General features: G+C 55.8%; 2 protein-coding genes across 15 annotated transcripts in view; one reads left to right on the forward strand and one right to left on the reverse strand.

Annotated features, from left to right (window-relative positions):
- The window catches only part of SZT2 (SZT2 subunit of KICSTOR complex), a 60,567-nt gene extending 43,730 nt beyond the window's left edge, over positions 1-16,837 (forward strand). For 6 of the 14 annotated variants that reach the window (XM_052802558.1, XM_052802561.1, XM_052802560.1 and 3 more), the window contains 20 exons: positions 183-280; positions 1,169-1,301; positions 1,416-1,543; positions 1,837-1,967; positions 2,484-2,666; positions 3,124-3,394; positions 3,624-3,703; positions 4,052-4,177; positions 5,895-6,100; positions 6,223-6,316; positions 7,236-7,316; positions 7,728-7,802; positions 8,839-8,904; positions 10,144-10,357; positions 10,649-10,832; positions 11,143-11,265; positions 11,536-12,037; positions 12,360-12,476; positions 12,892-12,960; positions 15,559-16,301. In XM_052802558.1, coding sequence (XP_052658518.1) covers positions 183-280; positions 1,169-1,301; positions 1,416-1,543; positions 1,837-1,967; positions 2,484-2,666; positions 3,124-3,394; positions 3,624-3,703; positions 4,052-4,177; positions 5,895-6,100; positions 6,223-6,316; positions 7,236-7,316; positions 7,728-7,802; positions 8,839-8,904; positions 10,144-10,357; positions 10,649-10,832; positions 11,143-11,265; positions 11,536-12,037; positions 12,360-12,476; positions 12,892-12,960; positions 15,559-15,705 — 3,028 coding nt within the window. In that variant the 3' untranslated portion in view covers positions 15,706-16,301. Of the gene's footprint in view, positions 1-182; positions 281-1,168; positions 1,302-1,415; positions 1,544-1,836; positions 1,968-2,483; positions 2,667-3,123; positions 3,395-3,623; positions 3,704-4,051; positions 4,178-5,894; positions 6,101-6,222; positions 6,317-7,235; positions 7,317-7,727; positions 7,803-8,838; positions 8,905-10,143; positions 10,358-10,648; positions 10,833-11,142; positions 11,266-11,535; positions 12,038-12,359; positions 12,477-12,891; positions 12,961-15,558; positions 16,302-16,509 lie in introns of those variants that run through there. The other 8 variants (XM_052802566.1, XM_052802569.1, XM_052802570.1 and 5 more) reach the window with 6 other exon arrangements.
- Positions 16,838-16,902: 65 nt separating this feature from the next.
- HYI (hydroxypyruvate isomerase (putative)) lies at positions 16,903-19,955 on the reverse strand. The gene is made up of 8 exons (XM_052802571.1): positions 19,747-19,955; positions 19,553-19,664; positions 18,332-18,446; positions 18,108-18,186; positions 17,822-17,871; positions 17,571-17,640; positions 17,243-17,377; positions 16,903-17,033 (listed from the first exon to the last, which is right to left on the reverse strand). Exons 1-8 carry the CDS (start codon positions 19,940-19,942, stop codon positions 16,945-16,947), a joined length of 846 nt encoding a protein of 281 aa, XP_052658531.1. The 5' UTR covers positions 19,943-19,955; the 3' UTR covers positions 16,903-16,944.
- Between the last annotated feature and the right edge of the window lie 399 nt (positions 19,956-20,354).

Genomic DNA, 20,354 nt, shown 5'->3' on the forward strand with positions numbered 1-20,354 from the left:
ACAACACCTGACACCCCTCTGGCTACTGACCCAGAGGGACCAAGCTCAAGGGCTGTAACAACCCAAAAAGGGGGCTTGCCGGGCTCTGCTCTGAAGCTGGGTGGGGAGAGACCATTGCACATTTGTGCCTTCGTTGCTGTTGACTTTAATCTGGTACAACTGCTTCCCTTTCCTCTTCCCAGGCGCCGAGCCTGCCAGTTGGAAGAAGGGGATGTAGGTACCATGCACCCACTCTTCAATCAAACTTGCCAGCAGTGGATGGCATTCATGAACCACCTGGGTATGTGTTTCAGGCACCAGCTCCTCCCTGGAGCTGCAAGGACAAGTCCTCATATGACACCAAGCCATCTGCCTTCATCCCTTGCTGATCTCTAGCTGGTTACACACTCTGCCCCCAAACCTCATCAGAGTCCCCTCAGTCTTAAGGGCCAGCATCAGCATTGCAAAGCTGTGGCAGGAGTCCCAGCATGTGTCTGTGTGCATCTGAACAAACCTGCTAAGGCCTGTGGTTGTATCTGCCATGCTGCAAGTCTAGGGCTTGCTGGACTTGGCTGCAACTGCATTGGAAAGACTGAACTCCAACGGCAGCTACAGTAATGATAAGGCTCCTAGATGTAGCAGGGAGAATCTGAGCCTCTGTGACACACTCTGGAGCTGTGAAGTTGCATGGGAGACCCTCAGTCTTGGAGGGAGCAAGAGGAGGAGGCAGGCAGCAAGGAGGGATGCCCTTCATATGGTGGGATTTGGGTCTGCGCGGTTGCCCCGTTGCTGCTTTCTGGATACCTCTCAGTTCAGTGTTTCTTCATCCTCTTGCACCTCCTGCTGGCCAGGTAGAGTTGTTCTCTGGTAAGGAGTAGGCCAGGGAGCAAGGAATAGGTGGGGGAATAAAGTGCTGTGCTCAGGGCATGCAGGCAGTTTGGTCCAGGCCCCGCTTCCGGCCAGAGCCTGAAACCAGTTTTTTGTTCAGCCTTTGTCTTCTCCTCCTCCATATAAAGTCCTCGTTCTCTGGCTCTGCCTACCTCTGTCCCTGGCAAGGCAGGAACTTGGCCTGCTCTGTGCAGCAGGCTTGCAATGGGGCTCCCTTAGCCCTCCCCACTGCCAAGGTAGACAGGGCTTGGCTCTGGGGCAGCTTGGCACCTTTTCCTACAGTAGTACTTCTTCCGTGCAGGGTGCCCTTCGGTGCAGCAGTGCTCAGTGGAGATTGTGTCTCGTTTCCTCCTGTCCTCCATCCTGGTGGAAGTGGTGAGCCTGGTCACTGCCCTGGCGAGCGACACCACTGTCAAGGTTTTTGAGCAGATCTGGTGAGTTACGCTGTTCACAGGGGGCTGTTTGGCACCAGCAAATGCCAGTCAGCTGTGCCAGCCTCTACTTCCATGGCTCTACTTGTCAGCCACCTTTGGTGCTCTTCTTTGCAGCTACCATCAGGGCACTGCCTTCCTGCCCTATAAGCCTGGCCAGAGCGCCAGCCCTCGCCCTGCAGCCGTCAGACACTTCATCCTGCTGGGACGCAACTTCCAGCAGTGGCGTTGCAGCACCGAACAGGGTGAGTGCCTGGCCGGGGTCCATGGGACTGTGTGCTGGGGGCTCTTGGGGTGGGAGATGTACGAGCAGGGTTCCCCTCTTTGCTGGGACAGACTGCTTGTGCCCAGAGGTGGGCAGTGGGTTGTCTCTTCTCGGCTCCTGAGACCTTGTTCTCAAATCTGCTTATAACTGCTTATTTCAAGACAAGCTGAGCAAGTACTGTGGCAGAACATCCTGTCATGCAGCTTTAACGGCACATGGGATGTAAGAGCGGGATGAACTGGTGCTGAGGGTCATAATTCTGGCTTCTTCCAGCTCACAAAGGGCTCCAGCGCTTTGAGGCCATGGAATTCAGCTCAGCAGAGAGAGGCTCTGATCCTAGCCTTGCTGGACGAGACCTGGCACCTCGGCAAAGGTTCCTCTTCATGGAGATCATCGACAAAAAGGTAGCAATGATGCCTGCGTGATGTTGTCTCCCACAAGCCAGGCTGTTCCCAACTGGCCCAGGGCTAGAAAGAGGAGAGGAAGAGTGCATCTGCAGGCAACCAGCCTTCCCTAGGCAGGAGCCCTCCAAAGCAGCTGTGCAGGATGTCTCTGCTTGTGCCACAAGCAGAGCTAGGGGTTCCCTGCAGTGCTCTGGGGAGTGCTGGGGGGCAACAGCCCTTGCTGTCTCTGACTTCAGCTGCCCCACTGTGGACTATAATTGCCCTTTCCCTACCCACAGCACGGTCCACGTCAGGCTGGGCACTTGTGCTGCCAGTGCAAGCACCACCACCACTGCTGTGGCTGTAAACATGGGGGCTGTGAATGAGCTGTTGCCACTCTCCCTGTCCCAGCCTTGTCATCTGAAAGTGGCTGCAGCTGCAGCAAGTACCACCCAGAGCACCTGGGGCCACCTGTGTCACCATGCAGGCCCTCTCTGAGCAGGTCCTTCAGCCTTTCTCTCCCTCCTTTCTCTCCAGCTGACGCTCTACACTTATAACTGGTCCCCAGACCTGGGGGCCAACCTGAACTGCTCCCTTACTCGCCTGCTGCAGTGGCAGAATGCTCGGTCCCACATTGTGCACTGCCTGCTCAGCCAGAAGCTGGGACTCTTCCACCACCACTGCTTCATGGACACACCATGGCATGAGGACAGCAAGCAGGTAGGGCACCCTGCCAGGCAGGGCAGTCCTTTCCCCTTCAGGAAGGGCCCTGGCAGTTCGGGAGTCTGAGTAAGGTTGCAGTGTGTGCGCTTCTGTGCTTTTGTGTGCCAGCTGGCAAGGCATCCCCAGGTGCTCATGTGCCCGACTGTGGCTGTGTCCAGTTAGGCTGGTGCTGTCTGCTCTTGGAGACAGCCAGAGGTGGAAAGGGAAGCCAGGTCCTGCGGCTGGCAGCACTTATTTGTGACTGGATTATTTAGGGTGGAGGAGGCTGGGGAATGGGCTTCCCACTGCACATTAGGGCCATGCTAGGCCAAGGCCTGCTGTCCTTGGGACTGGTGATGGAGAAGGCTGACAGAGATGTCTGCAGATGGCCAAAACTGGGTTTTCTCTGTTCTTGTGGGTCCTTGCTCCAAGGCTGGCAGTAAGGAGGCTTTCATGGCTGTGTCTGCTTGCTTAGGAGCCAAATCCTTTCCTGAACTCCACTTTGGAGGTGGATGCGCTGATCCGGAGCTCCAGTCCCCCACCTAGCAAGGAACAAGGCCGGCTGAGCAGCTCTGCCCGCAGCCTCCCATCTCTGCACTTCCATCCCGATGTGGTGCCCTTTGATGAAGCTCTGCGGGATGTTACCACCGTCAAGCGCATACCCCATGGGCCTGACTTGGGACCTTTTGACCCTGTGTCTTGGCATGGGGCTCAGTTCCTGGAAATCAAGAGCATGGAGAGGAAAGGTAAAGCAAGGGGCCTGATGTCACAGAAGCCTGTCTAATCATCTCACTCCTGGAAAAGGAGCTCAGAAAGAGCAGAACAAGAGTTCTGGCAGAGGGGACGGTTCTCGGCTCCTCCTGTCAGGGTGCTGTGAGGGAATGGTTTATGGCCTGTGTAGGGTGGGAGTGAAGGGGAGTTGGCAATACTTGGGGCTGTGGCTTGATACTCTTGTGGCTGCTTTCTTTCCCCCAGAACTGGAGAAGCAGATGAAGATTGAAAATCTCTTTGTTACCTGGCAGCAGAGATCGGCGCAGTCCAACATGCCTATCAGTGTGAGCGCAACCCAAGTGGGTGGGTGGCAGGCTGGGCCTTCCTACAGTGCACTGGTAGCACCAGCTTCTCTATGGCAAAGGGGAGCACTGGAGCTCAGAGCAGGGTGTATGTCGGGGATGGTGTTTGGCAGTGGAGCAGTGCACTCTGCTTGAACTTCTGGGGTTGCTGGGCTCTAGCACCACACTTAGGCATGGGGCCTCGCTGCTCAGCAATGGAAAGGCTGTAAAGCAGGGGGTTCCCTTGAGAGTTTGATCTCCATTTGAGCAGCCGTGCAGCGCTGTGGACAGCCTGTTCCCAGGCTTGATGAGGGTTGTGTGCTGTAACTGGGTTCCTCTTGTGCTGTGCAGTTGGCAGACCTGGAGACCCTGAAGCAGTCCTCACGCCTGGTTCACTACTGTGCTACTCCCTTGCTCTTTGACCCAGCCTTCCGGCAGCAGATCCAGACTGACCAGCAGGGCAAGGTAGAGGGGAAGGTGAGTGTCAGCAAGCGCCGGCGGGGTTGGGCTTTGTGCAGTGGGGCAAAGGATGGCTTTGCAATCTTTTCCCAAGACAGGGCTGCTCTGAGCTCACCCCTGCATTACAGGATGAATTTGCACCCTGTGAGATGGAGGCTGAGAAAATCCTTGGGTCCTTATAGCCTTTCTCCTGCAGCCGCACCATCCCTGGGGAAGACTGACTTCCATTTTCTACTTGGGGAGTTCAGGGCTGAGTCTAGCGAAGCCATCAGAGAGCACTGTCTGGTAGCGATCTGTTGGGGAAGCAAAGCTTCCCTTTATGCATTCAGCAGCCAGACCTGGTAAACCTTGCCTGGACCCAGCAAATAGCTGGAACAATTTAAAGCAAACCAGCTGAATCCTGAGCAGGTTGCAACCTGACAGACTAACTGGTGCAGATTCCATACCGGCTGTTCAGGGTCTATATGCGTGTCAGAAGGGAAGGACAGGCTGTTGTAATTTATCTAAATGTCAAAAGGATTCTGACAGGGTCTTTAAGCAGAGGTTACTACAGAAATTGAGCACTTGCAAGCAAAAGGGAAAGTATCATCACAGAATGAAAACTTCACTTTGTTTTTGGAACAGAGCAAAATGAAAATTGGTTATTGAATTTGAAGAGCCTGGCAGCAGGGGTTTCAAGGTTGTGTATTGGGTTCTGTATCAGATCATTTATCGCAGTACATACAAGATGGCAAGCTTTGCAATGCTCTATGGCTGTTCAGATTGGTCAGAACAGAAAAAGACTGCAAGGAGCTCGAGTAGCCTGTGAAATGAGAGGTATTGTGGGAGCTGGGACCTGGTTCCCAGTAAAACAGAGCACAATGTGGAGAGAAATTTGAACTTCTCCTGTATTGTACACTAACTGCAGAGCCTGTACAGACCAGACAGCTCAGTGAATTTCTTCAATTTGTGAACAGTTGGATACAAAAGGCAAACCATTTAGAGTACATCAGAAACGGGCGTTAGTATTATTGGTAATATTTCAATATGTTTCTAAAATACTAGTGTGTTAATGTCTTCATCTGGACAGTAAGTGTGAGACCAAGCATCTTGTGACAAAGGCACTGAACTAGCGAGACTCAGAGAAGGTCAGAGAGTAGCAGGAGAGACACCAGGTAAAGAGACTGCTCCTGGGTAGGTGAATGAAAGGTCAGATAGAAATTTGTAAAAGAGCCACAGGCTTGAGGTAGAGAGATCAAGAAAAGAAATCTCAGTCTCTCACAGCACAAAGACAAGGAGTATTCAAGACATCAAAAGGAGAACTGGAAATAGTTAAAAGGAAACACTATTCCTATTCAGTGCTACTGAACTACTAGTAAATCCTGAGAATTCAGCAGGATTCATAAGGGGATTGGTCTTTTACCATGGCAGTAGGAGCTGAAGCTCTGTTGAGCCTTGTGTGAACCAGTTGTAGAAGCCATTCTGTAAGGGTAGATGTGAATTTTCCCTTTCTGCCAGGGCACCTTTTCCTGCAGTCTGTTGCAGTCCTGTTAGGTCAGTCCATGGCTGGGTAAATCTTGGATCTTGTGTTTCAGCACATGCACTAGGACAGTGTTTGGGGAACTAGCTGTTAGTGCTCTCTGGCAGGGGGAGGTTTGCCCTCTGCTCAGCCAGGGCACCTGGTGGTGTCCCAGCAAGTGTCACCTGCTGGGGCCAGTCGCAGCAGGGCTCCGTAGGAAATTATTTTCTCTTCCAGAAGCGCCACCGCTCAAATGACTCTACAGCTTCAGGGAGAGACCGCAGCCACAGCTGTGACTCGGCAGAAGCGCTGCCCTGCAAGGTGAAGGAGGAACCCTGGCTGCAGGAGATGTGCAATGCCTTCTTGCAGCAATACATCCAGTACCTGCAGAGCATGGGCTTCATTCTGGTCCAGGTCCGGCCACCCTCACCCACCACTCGCAGGTCAGTGATGTTCTGGGAACCCTGGTGTTGGAGAACAGCCAACACACTGAGCTATGCCCTGGTTTAACACAACAGGAGATGTTGGCTTGCCTGCTCAAGGCTGTCTCTGCTGTCATTTCCAGTAGCACCAGCCGGATCCGAGCTCTGGCAGCAATGGGTGTGGAGGGGAGAGGGTCCTTTTCCTACACGAAGCCAAAAGCAGAAGGTAGTCCAAAGGTGAGTGCATGTCTCTTAGAGGGGTGGAACTGAGATAGAAGTCAGGCTGTGGAGTGGGGCAGTTCTCCTGGTTGGCTTTTGAATCAGTTTCAGGCAGAAAGGATGTGAGAGGGCAGAGAAAGCACCAAAGCCAAAAAAATGTCTGTCTAGATCAGCACCATCTTTGGAATCTTGGGTCAGATGAGACCTCCTTGCCCTCCTGCATGTCTTCCTGCAGCCCTCGGAGCCCCTTCCTGGAACTAGGTGGAGCCAGGACAAATCTCAAAAGGATGGCAACAGCTTGGAGGGGTCTCAGAAGAGGAACAGGGTGACCTGGGGCCAGGACAGCTGCCTTTGGTTGTGATTCTGGAGGTTTACCTGTCAGAGAAGCCTCAGCGTCTATGGTTAAGGGCAACTCTGGCACAGAAGGATCTTTAGTTCGAGTAAGATGAATGCTGAAGTTGAAGATGTCAGAGAAGATAAACCTGGAATAGCTCTACTGTGAGAGCAGGCTGAGGTTCCTCATTTCTAAAGAAGTGGCAGCTAGGGAGAAACAGGACAGAGCTCTACCAAATCGCAGCTAACCTGGAAAAGGATTGACTCCTTGCTGTCTTATTTGATACAACATCTAGACACCATCAACTGAAAGCTCACATCATCAGCTCAGTGTCCTCAAACTCTAGAGACACCCTGTCCTGAGTAAGCAGGAGGCAAAGGGAGCAGTGTGCCTGGTGTGCTGTCTCAAAGGCTGTTTTTTAGGTTAGAATTCTTTTCACAGTCAGCTCTGGCATGTCTGTTCTCCTCCCTCCAGTGAGGGTGCTCAGTTGATGAGGCTCTTCTTTTCCACCTCTGCCAAAGCCTTGTGGCAGCCTCGCACCCTGGTGTGCGGGCTGCTTTCCTATGCCAGAGAGCCTCTTCAGCTTTGTCCTTTTCTTCCCAGAGCACAAGCCCTGCTGTTGCCACCTATCATCTACAGAGAGCTCTTCCGGGTGGGATTGTACTGATGGAGTTGGCTTTCCAGGTAAGAAAGAACAATAAACAAAGTATGATCTCTGGGGGTTCAGGGACAGTCTTCAGAGGTGACAAAGTGAGTGACGAGGAGGAGTGCAGCAGGGACGTATGATTCTTCATTTCTTGTCCTGCCTCTCCCATGGTCCTGTAGCTGTGGATCAGCTAGGTATGGTTCTGCAGGGCTCAGAGCAGTAAGAGTTGCCTGAAGCGGGGCTAATAAAAGATGCAAAGGCTCAGCACCAGGTAGGGTGCTCTGTGCTCAACCACGTGTTGGCTGGGCTGGCTTGGTTCAGACAGGAGGGGAGACAAAACATGGAGCAAGAGTGTCTGGGACCCAGCCCAGAGGGTGAAGCATAGGGGCTGTTCTCCTTCCCCAGAGAGGCCCAAGGCCTGTGCTATGCTCATGTGCTCTCTCCTCCAGGGCTATTACTTCTGTGTGAAGCAGTACGCGCTGGAGTGCTCGCGGATCCCCATGGGCCAGTCTGTGAACTCCCAGGTAATGGCTTTGCAGGCACAGCTGGTGCACCTCAGGGTCAGGGGATGCTTTGGGGGAGGCAGCGATCTCTGGGACAGAGTGGGCATTTCAGGTGTAGCAAGTTCTGGAGAGCTCTGCTCCCTCCTCATGGAAAAGCAGAACTGCACAGAGCCTTCTGCAGCCACGTGCCTTCCATGGCATGTTGCTTGAGCAGATCTGGAGTACAGTGAAGGGAGGTGGGATGTTTGGCAAGAGGATGACTTTTATCCTAGCTTGGGGAGCAAGACAGAGCAGACTGGGGAGCAATAGGAGCAATTCTGGCAAAGATGACTGCTCCAGGCAAAGTCAGTGCGTGGAAAGCCAGAAGCTCTCTGCTTCCCTTGGAACAACAAGGAATGGGAACAGGGATCTGTGAACATGGTTAGCTACCCTTTGCCAGAGGAGATCACTTTCTGCACCATGAGCCGTGGTTCTTGATACCTCTGTGCCTTGCTCTACAACACCATGGGGTTGCCTGCTCCCTTCTCTTTTGGTGTGTCAGGGTGTCTCCCGGCTAGCCCCAGCCTGTCTGAGGCAGGAAGCATGCATGACCATACTGTCCTTTTCAAGGTGGCTGTGTAGCAAGGCTGCATCTTATATATGCCAAGAGTGGTCTCCTAAGCTTAGAGCCTGCCAGGACCTCGCCTGAGGGTTTGCTGAGCCTTTCCTGGAAAGCCCACATATGCGCAGAGCAGGGTTACCAGGCTGCAGCTGGCATTGCAGGGAACATCCAGGCTCTCTCTGGCTGACTTGGGAAAAGACTTTGCCTGGTTTTGCAGTGGGAGGGGATGATCCTGGGAGCAGCAGGCAAGAGGTGTGGGGCTTGCTGCAGGCACCTGGCCAGCCTTCCCACATGTTGGGACTAGCCCAGAGTTCCCCCAGGCGGGGCAGCTGAGCTCCTCAGCCCCTTCTCTCCCCTTGTCCAACCCTGGGCCTGTGCAGGACAGGCTGGATGCAGGAACAAGGCTGGGCAGTGCCTTGTCCCTCTTCCCACTGGCTGTGCATCTCTCTCCATCAGGGCACTCTTACAGCCAGAGCTCGCAGCAAGAGCTGCATGGGACCCAGCTCCGTCTCTGAGTCTGCGGTATGTCCTCTCCTCCCAGTGCCATGCTGAGCACAGCAGGACCTGCCAGTGCAGGGCTGAACTTCCCACCGGCTGTGCTTCCACCCTTCCTGCCCCAGTGTTCAGCTTTGGGAGCTGCCTCTTGCCTCCTGTGCCAGTGCCTTCTGTAGCAGTGGGCAGCACAGCTTGGGAGGAGGATGGGGTGGGCCCCAGGTGCTGGCATGGGGGCAGCGCCTTCTGTTTCTTGCTCTTCACACTGCCTTTCCTGGGGCAGAGCTATAGGCTCCTCTCTGGGCTCATCCTGGCTGTGCGGGTTGCCATCTGGCTCATAGCAACAGAAATGCAGGTGGTGCAGAGAGCAAGAGCAGCCTGTTCTCCTGCCAGTGCCTCCTGCCTGCTAGTTTTCCCTGCTTGCCTCCTTAAACCAAGGGATTATGATGTGGGTCAACTGCCCAAAGGTGTCAGAGAGCCAAAAGACGTTAAAACTGTGAGCTTCTGGCATAAGGGCAAGGCTGAGGCCTTCACCATCACTGTCCCCTGGCACAGTAGCTGCAGTTGTGCTGGGAGCATGGCTGGGGTGAGTGTGTGTATGCTGGTGCTGCCTCGGTGAAGAACCAGCACGCTGTGCAGAGGTGATGGCCGTGTGCCGGAGGGATCCTCTCCAGGCACAGCTGTGACACACCAGCCACCACTGGATCTGGCTTCTCAGCAGCCAGCCTGGGTTCCTGATAGTTACTGAGCACAGGGCATTAGCAACTCTGCTGTTGCCCATCTCTGGGTCCATCTACTCCTCACAGGCCCCTATGTTGCCTCCTGCTCTCAAGGGACATTCTTTGCCTGTAAATCCAGAACTTGCTGGGGCTCTGGCCCTGGTGTGTCCCGTACCCGCTCAGGGACTAGGCAGTCAGAGCAGCACTCAGCTGAAAGGAGGCTGTATCCTCCTTCACAGCCATGTGGCTTTCAGCTCAAGGAGGGGGTGAACCTCATGCCAAAAGGGAGTCAGTGCCCATCAGTCTGTGCTGCTGCTGGAGATCAGGAGCGGGGTCAGTTGTGGAAGGAGCCACCAAGCTGGATCCCTTGGGGCCAGGCCTGCAGGTCTACTATTTGCACTGGGCACACAGCTTCTTGGCTGCATCCTGCTCTGGTGTCGGGGCAGGGGTGGCTGCACTGGCTCTGCCATGTCTTGCTGTCTGCAGGGCTTTGCAGGAGGGTGTGAGGTGCCTGGTAACATTCCTGCCTTGACTCCCTGTCCCTCTGCAGCTCTCTATGCTCTTCACGGAGGAGTGTGACAAGGTGCGGGACCTCATGCACGTGCATTCATTCAGCTACGACTTCCACTTGCGTATAGTCCACCATTATCTGCTGGGTTCCCACATGACTCTCCGCCAGGGCTACCATCTCACCAGCTTCCTGGAAGATTTCATTGCCCACCACCCCGACATCCCCAAATTTGGCCGCAACCACGTTTTCCAAGGTGTGTAGCTCAACATGTGATCAGTCTGGGGTTGATCGCCAGCCTATAACTTGGCAAAAGGTTTCCAAGTGCTTTACAAATAAACCTGACCTTTGGAGTACCCAGGGGGATGACAGAGAGAGGGTGACAGGAGGGGCCCAGCTCCAGGGGAAGTCCTTGCTGCCCTGTTGTGGAAGGGAGGTGGGTTGCTCTAGAGCTCTGTCCCCCAGAGTAGTTTGTAGGACACTGCTCTGCCCAGGTGAGAGAGGCACTGACCGTCTCCTGTGACAGCAATGTGTCCTCTTCCACTAGGCATGCTGGCCCTGCCCACCAACATGATCACTGCACACCAGCTGTACAACTACATCGCTGACCACGCCAACACCTACCACATGAAACCCCTACGCATGGCCCGGCTGGCCACAGGCAGTGACAACAAGAAGGGGACACCAGGCACAGAGCAGAACGAATATGCGCTGGTCTCTATTTGGAACAGGTGAGTGCTGCTGCTGTAAGTTCCTGGAGCTGCCAGGGATTGATGGGTACCCCACAGTCCTGGGGACACTGCCCCAAGGTGCCAGCAAAGCTAACCGTTCTACATAGTGCCAAGCAGCAGTTCTGCCCAGCTTTTCTGAGATGGCCAACAGGGGTGGTGTGCATGTGTGCATGTGCATTTGACGTTTCCCATAGCGCTTCTGAGGAGTCCTGCTGTGTCAAATTCCCCATGCCCAGTAGTTCTGTTGTGACCAAGAGCTCTGGAGAAACAAAGTGAGGTCCCCTTCATACTGATATGCTTTTGCTCCCAGCTCGGGCTCCTACAAGGACTCTGAAGGTCTGCGTCATCATGATGACTTTGATGTGTCCCTCCTGGTGTGTCACAGTGCAGCACCGTTTGAGGAGCAGAGTGAGGCAGAGAGACGCATGCTCCGGTGAGCACTGGGGGCCCAGAGACATGACACCAAAGCTTCCTGGCTGGGGAGGAGGGCTCTGGGAGGGACTAGCTCTGTCTGGGACATCACAGGCAAGTTTGGTGCTGGCTGGGGAGGATCCTCGCAGGGAACTGGGCAGTGTCGTACCTGTCCTTGTCTGGGCAGAGAAGCACCCTTACTGCCAGGGACAGAGAGGCCCATGATTCGTTTGCAGCCCAGCTGAGAAGGGAGCAGCCCTTCCCCAGGTCACAGGTGTCTCCTTGCTCTCAGCTTACGTTTCTACGTCATCATGACTAGCCAGCGGGAGCTCTTTCCCCGGCTCACAGCTGACATGCGACGCTTCAAGAAGCTGCCGCGCTTGCAGCGGGAAGTGCTGGAGCCTGTGGTGGGCCGGGCGGCCTGGGAGGCAGCGGAGCCGGAGACAAGCCTGGGGCGGCAGCAGCCAGCAGAGCGGGAGCTGTGGCAGGACGTGGAGGACAGCAGCGAGTTCTACGCGGGGGGCACGCAAGTCAAACTGGGACCAGGGCTCTTCTACACCTCACCACTCTTCCCCTTGCTGGCCTCTGAGGTGGCCTCAGCCCAGAAGCAGCTCAGCAGCATGGTGCAGCTGGCCAAGTGCCACTGCCGCAGGGACAACCTCTGGAAGCGCCTCTTCCTTCTGGAGCCTCTAGCTTCTGACAAGCTGAAGCTGGGCAAGCTCTCGCTGGTGGAGCTGGAGGAGCTGCTCGACGCCGTGCATGGGAAATCCATTGCTGATGTCGACCCCCAGCTGGTGAGCAGCAGGGATGGAGTCATGGTGCACAGCAGCTATTGTTCTGCTCTGGGGATGGAGTGGGGTGCCAGGTGAAGGGCCTGCAGGGCACATCTCTTACTGCTTGGTGGGAGGATAGAGGCAGGAATATAGCTCCTAGCTGGCAGGGGAAGGGGGAGACTGCATGGGCCTGTCTGTGGAGAGTGAATAGCCCTAGGTCAGCATGCCTCAGTGGGCTGTGAGGGATGCATCTGATTCGGGGTCTGAAGGCTGCTGTAGCACTATGGCTGCTGGGTGCCATGGCTAGAGGGAGGCTGAAATCAGCCCTTCTCTATGCCCACAGGGATGCTTCCTCACCATGACAGTCTCCTGGTACCAGAGCCTCATCAAAGTGCTGTTGAGCCGCTTTCCACAGAGCTGTCGGCACTTCCACAACGCTGAAACCGGCACCCAGTATCTGGTAAGACACAGCCTGTCGCCCACCTGCAGCGTCTCTCCCCTGTCCAGGGCTTCTCCCTGCTGTGGCTTCTCAGTGTGAGTCTGGCACATGCTGTCAGGACTATGTGGGCACCATCATGATGTTGGTCTCCACTCTGCTACTGGTGCAACGTGAGGTGTGCGCTCCTGTGGTACAGCAGTGTCTGTTTGTCTGGCCCCAGGCAGGCAGGATGGACACTGCACCTGCCGAGCCTCATGCCATGTATAGCCCCATGGTTTGGCAGTGTCACCTGTGAGCCAGGCAGTCTTGCACCTTCGCAGCTCTATCTTGCTACTTGTCCTGCATGTCAGCACGTCCCTGGGTGGGTGTTGTTTGTATCCCTGTCCTGGGGTTTGTACTGTCTCCTTTCCAACATGTGCTGTGGCTCTCCTGACAGGTCGTGCTCAACCAGAAGTTCACGGATTGCTTTGTTCTTGTGTTTCTTGATTCCCATTCAGGAAAGACGGTAAGAACTTGGGAACATAAGAGCAGCTATATTGGCTCAGGCCAGGGATCTGTCTAGATTCATCCAGCAGTGGCCAAGGGCAGGTGCACATGGGGAGAATAAGAGCAGGTCAAGAAGCTTCTAACACCTTTCCTAAATACTGTCCCACCACCTGACAATTCGTGGTTCAGGCCCATCCTTAGCTAGGAGTGACCTTTGCATTTATTTAATAGCCCTCTGCAGCTTTATTTCCTTTGGTTAATTTCTGGCATCCATGATTTCTTCTGACTTGTAGCTCCATGAGGCAGTTACAATAGAATTGAAGAGCTACCTTCCTTGGCTTGTTTTTGAACCTCCTTCTGCTCTTTTCATATGATACCCCTTTGTTCTTGTATTGGAAAACAGTGAGCAGTTGATCCTCTTTTCCTTCACAAGGTCGCTTTTGGATCATGCTTTCAGCTGTCTCTATCCAGGCTAAAGAGTCCTTCTCTCCTTGTGTATTCAGTCCAAAACCAGATGATACTGGGTCTGGCTGGGAGGGGTCACCAGTGCTGTGGGCTGCTCCTGCCTGGGCAGAAAGGAAGGGGACCTGCACCGTGAGGATCCCAGCAAACCCGCATGGGCCTGGCCTTTTTTGTTCTTGAGGGCAAAAATACTCTGCTTTCAGCTCTGCTCCCAGGTGCATTGCAGGATGGGTCACAGGGAATGCAGCTCCATGTGAAAGCAGGGGATCTACAAGACACTTCAGTCCACAGTGAGGCTTTTGCAGAAACTGTAGCGCAACTGATCCTTTTTGTAAATAAATCACACTCCATCTTAAAAGCAAGTAGGGGAGACAGAAGAGGTGGTGCCTGATAGAAGGCTGCTCAGTGCCTCTAGCCATCTGATGGTGAAAAGCCCTTCCCATTTTGTGCTGGAGCTTTTGTCGTGGCCAGTTCTATCCTCTTCACGCCAGTGGTAGCTCAGAGCTGAAACCACTCTTCACTGTGCAGGTACCTGCTTCCTCCCTGGTGCCTTAGATTCACCTCCACATCTGAAGATGGAATTTTTGCTGACTCCGTGTTGCTGTGTTAAGCAAGCTCTGCTCTTAAGCCTCCCTTTCCTTCCCAATGGCTTCATTGTCTTTCAGAGCCCTTCAGGGCTCAGGTCAGCTTTTGTAAATACAGGTGTGTGGCACTGCACACAGTGTTCCTGAGGGGCCTCAGCAGAGCGTTCTGTGACTGCCCTAAGGCTTTTCTGGTCCTGCCCAGTGCTTCTGGTACAGCCTAGGGTGGTATTTGGCTTTTCGTGGTCAGGTCTCACTGGTCATAGCGTCACCTTGTGGTCATTGATATGATACGCCCAGACCCTACATCACCTCACCCAATGACTCCCATCTTATAACAGAAATCCTTTGTGTTCCTCACGTTGTATTTTGCGCTTAATATTAATCCCATTCTTGTGGCCTCTCAAAAGTCTCTAGGGCTTTTTTGCATTATCCCAATCCTCTGTTGTATTAGTGCCTCAAATTTTATCAGCATGCTCCTCATCTTTGTGCCAGACTCATTAAAGTATTAGGCAACGTGAGTCCCAAAACCTGTCCTGGAGGAACTCCATTTGTAACCTCTCTCCAGCCTGCTGCTTCCCCTTTCAGCACTACCATCTTCACCTTACAATTTTTGCGTTAATTCCTGTCTTCTCAGCTTACCTAAATTTCCCATGTGGCACTACATCAAATCCTTCCTAAAGCTCAGATAAGATATACCATGATTCCTTTGTCTAGAAATATTACCTTATCAAAGAGAACTCTAGCGTTAGCAGATCACTTTGGTAACACCGAGCTGCATTTTCCTCATGGTTCTTTCTCTCTGAGCCTGCTCTAAAGCCTTGCACGCTGCTGGAGTTAGGCTCACAAATCACTTTCTCTTCCCTCTTAAATGATGGTGGTACATTTGCTGTTTTGCAGTTAAACAGATGTTCTCATGGCTTTGAGTTTGTTAGGGGACCCTGGCTACTAGATGTGCTGTGTTTCAGCTCTGGAGAACATCTAGTCCCTGTGTCTTGCCTCCATGATGCTGATCTGAGTGCACTGAGTTGCTCACGTTTTTCCTCTGCTTCAGCTCCTGCAACCTTCTCTTCTGAACCCTGTTCTCTGCTCCCCTCTGCCCTTGCCCTGCCTTGTCAGTACAGTCACTAATGAGAATGGAGCAGCCGGCATTTATTTGTAGGATTGCAGTTATTACATTTAATCTCCTCCTCTTCCCCATTTGTTGCACTCCTACTCTTTGCCTTAGAAGAAGAAGAAATTTCCCTCTAATTTCCCTGGAAGCCCCTATTACTGTGGAGGCAGTAGGATCCCCTCCTCTCCTGAGGCTGCTGCTGGGGTTGGTTTAACTGCAGATGCATGGGGGCTGGGACAGAGTGAGTAGGCAAGTCCTTGCACCTAATTTTCACCAGAAAAATTGGGAGGAGGCTCAAACATGCTTTGTCACAGGAGGAGGCACCAGCTTAGTGCCATTGGCATTTTGGGACTTCTCCCAATATCTGCCCGACACTGCCAAAAAAGTGCCCACGCACCTGGGCTAGGGTCTGCAGAGTGCTTGTCTGAATCCTGTCCCCTGACCAGCTCCTCCCTCTCAGCAGAGCCTCACTGTGGTTTTCCGGGAGCCATTCCCAGTGCAGCCCCAGAACAGCGAGAGCCCTCTGCCACAGCTTGTGTCTACGTACCACCACCTGGAGTCAGTTATCAACACTGCCTGCTTCAACCTCTGGACAGGCCTGCTCTAGCACTGGCACCCGTGTCCTGGAGCAATGCGTGTACTGGACCTCTCTGCACCGCTACACCGTGGGTGACGATGGGGAAGAACAGGCCTCTGGGAGGGACCTGTGCTCTGGCACTGCAGGCAGCGCTGCTAGCAGCATGCATGGGTACTGAACTGAGGAGTCTGGGGATATGTACCTCCATCGTTTGCTGGCTGGCTGGTGTGGCCCTCACTGCGCTGTTTTCAGTGGGTTTGATACTGAATGACCTTGAACCGAACCGCAAGGGCAGGAGCTCGGCAGCTGTGGCTTGGCTGAAGCAGAGCGACTCTCAGGGACATGGCTCGCATCTGCAGGTGAGTTCTGCCTGCTAGGAAGGCACAGATGAGCATGCTCAGCCTGTCTTCTGCACAGGGCAGCACCATACAGCGCTCTGGCTTTAGGCTGAAAGACTCCTGAACTTCAGGGCTCTGGGCAGTGAGGCTGCCCACTTCTGGCCCTTTGCTTTCATGAGGAGAGCACTGAATGGGACAGGAAGGGTGAACTGGACCAGGGGAAGGTTTTATGGAGATGTACGTTAAAGCCATTGATATATCTGTTAAATAAACTGAACCAGATCCCTGCTTGTGTGCTGTAGGCTAGGATGTGGAAAGCCTCCCGTAGGGGATGCAGAGGCAGCCCTGGCTGCAGGGCTGGCTGGGTTTGCACCGGAGTCTCATGCTTGCTCCAGAGCAGGCGCAGGAGGGCAGACAGCCCCGAGTGTCCACAGGCCTGTTACCTCAGTTCAGGCAGCCTGTGAGGGGTCTGCTTCACTTTCCCCTCCTCCTGCAGGGTCAGTGCTAGGCACTGCAGGACTTGGAAGCCCAGAGCCCTCTTCCTACAACTCCAGGCACCAGCTGGAGCTGGAGTGGGAAAACTTCTGCCCTTCCCAAAGAGTGAATGCTCCCCTTGGCAGGGGAGACTAGAAACCTCTCCCTGGACACCCCTGCAGACTGGAAGTGACGGGTCTCCTGTGTACCTTAAGTCATCTACAGTGGTGCCCAAGCCATCCCCAGATATGACATGCTGCAGACGGTACTTGAGCAGATGAGCGTCCAACTCCTTAGGCTGGACCAGTAGGGCCTGGGGAAGGGAAATACAACATCGATGGTCCTAACCTCACTCTAGGAATGGTCCCACCCACCACCACCCCCTAGTCATAGAGAAGACAGACACCCTCCTCTCTTAAGCCATTGCTTCGACTTTTATTCCAGTGGTTTCCTTGTTTTACTCTGCTGCCTTGCTGGTCCCACCATGCTGCAGCCCTCGGCTCTCCCAGTATGTGCGCAGCCAGCCCAGACCTTCCATGGTATCTCCTGCAGTGACAGACAAGGTTTCCTGCTGGTACCCCCCAGGCAAGCTGGAGCGGCTTCTGCTCTGGGCAGGGCTCTCATCCCCAGGTAGGGACTCTGATGCCCACTACCTGCCAGCCCCCAGGACCTGCCTGTCTTCGCATGGTACCCAGCCAGCTGGTCCATGCTTGGACCTGCCAGTGGGGCTCAGACCGCCTGCAGGCCCCACTCACCTTTCGGAGCATACTCGCACCCCACGTAGCCAGTGTAGCCAAGGGACTCCAGGAGCTCAAAGATGTAGGGGAAGTTCAGCTCCCCAGGGCTGTCGGGCTCATGCCGCCCTGGCACCTGTGCAATCTGGATATGACCTAGAGAGGGAATGGGAGATGCTCTGCCCAAGGCAGCCCTGCCTGCAGTCTTCTCTAGGCATGAGACAAGGTGACCCAAGAGCAGCCCCACATCCCTGGTCAGCCACAGCAGCGCGTGGGGCAGGAGGGTCCCATCTCAAAGCCACTCCTGCACCACGGCCACAGAGGAGCCAGTTCGGGTGCAGGGCATTACCAATGAGTGGGAAGTATGTCTCCAGGTTGCGTGACAAATTCCCATCCATGATCTGGCAGTGGAAGAGGTCCTGCGGGAGAAAGGAGATGGATGGTGCAGCTGTTCAGTGAGCCATCAAGGAGGGCTGTGCTATGGTCCCTGTCCCCCCTGCCACATCCCCAGGAGGGGATAACAAGTCCACAGCCCCTGGGAGCCCTGCGCAAGGTTCCCTGGTGGAGGTTGGACCCTGGAGATCTTCAATGCTGACTCACCAGCTGCAGCTTCAGGTTCGGCTGTCCCACCTTCTCCAGGATGGCAGCAGCTAAGGGTGCAAGAAGTGGGAGACCATCACCCCCAGGCTGTAAGCTTCATGGTGAAGCCCTGAGACCCCCCCTTCATTGACTGTGCTCCCTCAGCATCTCCCTGCAGGTGAGGCAACCTCCTGCTTTCTGTGCTCCCTTAGCATCTCCCTGCAGGTGAGGCAACCTCCTGCCTTTCAGACTTTGGGGACCCTTCTCCTCCCTTCAAGGAGACTTTGGGGAGAGATGTCTGCCTTACCTTGGTGCGGGGTGTTTAGATAGTAGCGAGGGTCAGTGATGCGGTTGTTAATAGGCTCCACGAGTCCAATCATGTCTTCCTGTAACACAGTAATGTCACCCTGCGAAGCATCCTGTCACCTCTGCAGCAGGGAGCGCTCCTTCCCCATGCCAGGCTGGTGGGGGATTCTCCATCCTTGGTACCCTAAGAGCTGCACCCACAGAGCAGGACCCATTCCCCCTTACCTGGGCCAGGAGGCCAGCAGCGTATCTGAGATTCTCAATAAAGGTGGTTTCCATCTCGCCTGCCACTGCTGCCCGATCTGCGCCCAGGGGAACCCGCCCAGCCATCAGGTGGATCCTACAGACACAGAGAGATCAGCCAAAGGCACCAGCTCCAGCCTCCAAGCAGCTGGTCAGATCTAATACACCTTCCTCTGCCGATGGAAAACAGGGCCAGGCTGGGGGAGCAGGCACAGAGGGGGGTAAGAGGAGCCGCTGCAGGGACACAAACATGCACCATCCCCCCTCAGTACGCAGAGGGCTGTCTTTGAACCTTTTGCCTGACAAATCACAGACCTTGATTCTTCCCTCTTTTGCCAGCTGCCTCCAGCTCTTTCACCCTGAGGCCAGAGCTTGGGGTCTTGCTCCTGGGGCTGCCCTGAGGCCAGCACGATGGGCAGCAGGCACGCTGCCTCTGCCAGGGGCAGGTCGGATGCCTTGTCTCACTGCTTAGAGCAGGGAGGGGATGGTGGCCAGTGCAGGACTACGCCAGGCTGTGTGCAGAGCTAAATGGCCAGGTGAGAGCAAGGCTCTTCAGCAATCGTTTGGGGAAGGCATCCAGTGGAAACAAAAGCCTTTTCACTGTGCCCATTACCAGAGAGTGCAAATGGGTCTGGGCAACCCCCGGCCCATGCCCTCCGCAGGGCTTTGGAGTGTTTCTAAGGGAAAGAATGATGCAAAGTAAATGGAATAAAAGGTCCGTGTTGGTTTTGTGAAGGGGGTTGTGCCAGGCTAATCACATCTCTTAGAGGGCCTCTCCTGTGCTGTCATCGGTGATGATCACGGCCTTCAATAAAGCCACTGTTGCGGTGTCCTGGGGTAAGCAACTGGTCTAATTTGGGAGGAGAAAGGGAGGATTATCATGGGGACTGTCGTGCGGAGGTGCGGACAAGAGCCTCCACGGCAAAGGGCAGGGTTGGGTCAGCTCCCAGCGAGCGCGTTAAGGCCGTGGCCCCGCACGCCACGGTCTGCAACGAACCGCCTCCCGCCCGACGCAGCCAAGCAGGGAGACCCTGCCCGGGGGAGGCTCGGTGACCCGGCGGGCTGAGGGCACTGCGGCGCAAAGAGCGAGCCCGGCTCGGAAGAGGAGCTGGCGCAGGAGGGCTGCGGAGGAGCGCCTGGGTGCCGCCGGGGCCGGGGGCAGCCGGGGCGCCGCAGGAGCGCGGGGTCCTGCCTCGCACCTACCTGGGGCAGCCCACTGCCTTGGCGTACTGCACCGCCGTGGCCAGGCCCTGGCGGAAGGCAGCCTGGCGCCCGGGCACGGCCGCCAGCCCCATCTCGCCCGCCTCCTGGTCCCCTAGGAGAGAGCGGCGGGGTCAGCGGCACCGGGGCACCCCCGCGCCCCCCACCCACGCAGCCCGGGCGGGACGCGGCGGTACCGGGGGGGGTGTTGAGGAGGACGATCCGCACCCCCGCCCGCTCCGCCGCGGCCCGCAGCTCCTCGGCCGGGCAGCCCGCCGGCCAGGCCGCCTCCACCGCCCCGAACCCGGCGGCCGCCGCCGCCTGCAGCCGCGCCGGCAGCGCCCAGAGCTCCGGGAACAGCCACGACACGTTGGCGGAGAAGCGCAGCGACATGGCGGGCGGCGGGGGCGGTGCCAGGCGGAGTAGGGGTGGGGCCATGGGGGTAGGGGCGGGGCCGAGGCGGCGCGGGAGCGCGCCGCCGCGTGGCGGGTGGCGCCCGGGCAGCCCGGCAGGTGAGTCCCGCGTGGGCCCCGGCGGCCGTGGGCAGCGACGACCCACCCGTGGGGCTGCTGGGAGGGGTCCCCGGGTGCGAGCGAGCCCCCATCAGCTGGGGCAGTGCTGGAGCGCAGCCCCTCCCCAGCAGCTCGCGGCTCCAACGCCCGTAGCACTCTGCCCTGCAAGCGTGTAACACGGCGTCGGCTCCAGTGTGCGCCCGCGGCCATGCCGGCGCGGGGTGCCACGGGGCCCGTGTGGGTCGGCGGCCCCACGCTCCACCCCAGCAGGCAGAGGCGGCCCCACGCTGCCT

Source organism: Harpia harpyja, chromosome 11, assembly GCF_026419915.1.
Source record: "Harpia harpyja isolate bHarHar1 chromosome 11, bHarHar1 primary haplotype, whole genome shotgun sequence".
NCBI classification, from domain to species: domain Eukaryota; kingdom Metazoa; phylum Chordata; class Aves; order Accipitriformes; family Accipitridae; genus Harpia; species Harpia harpyja.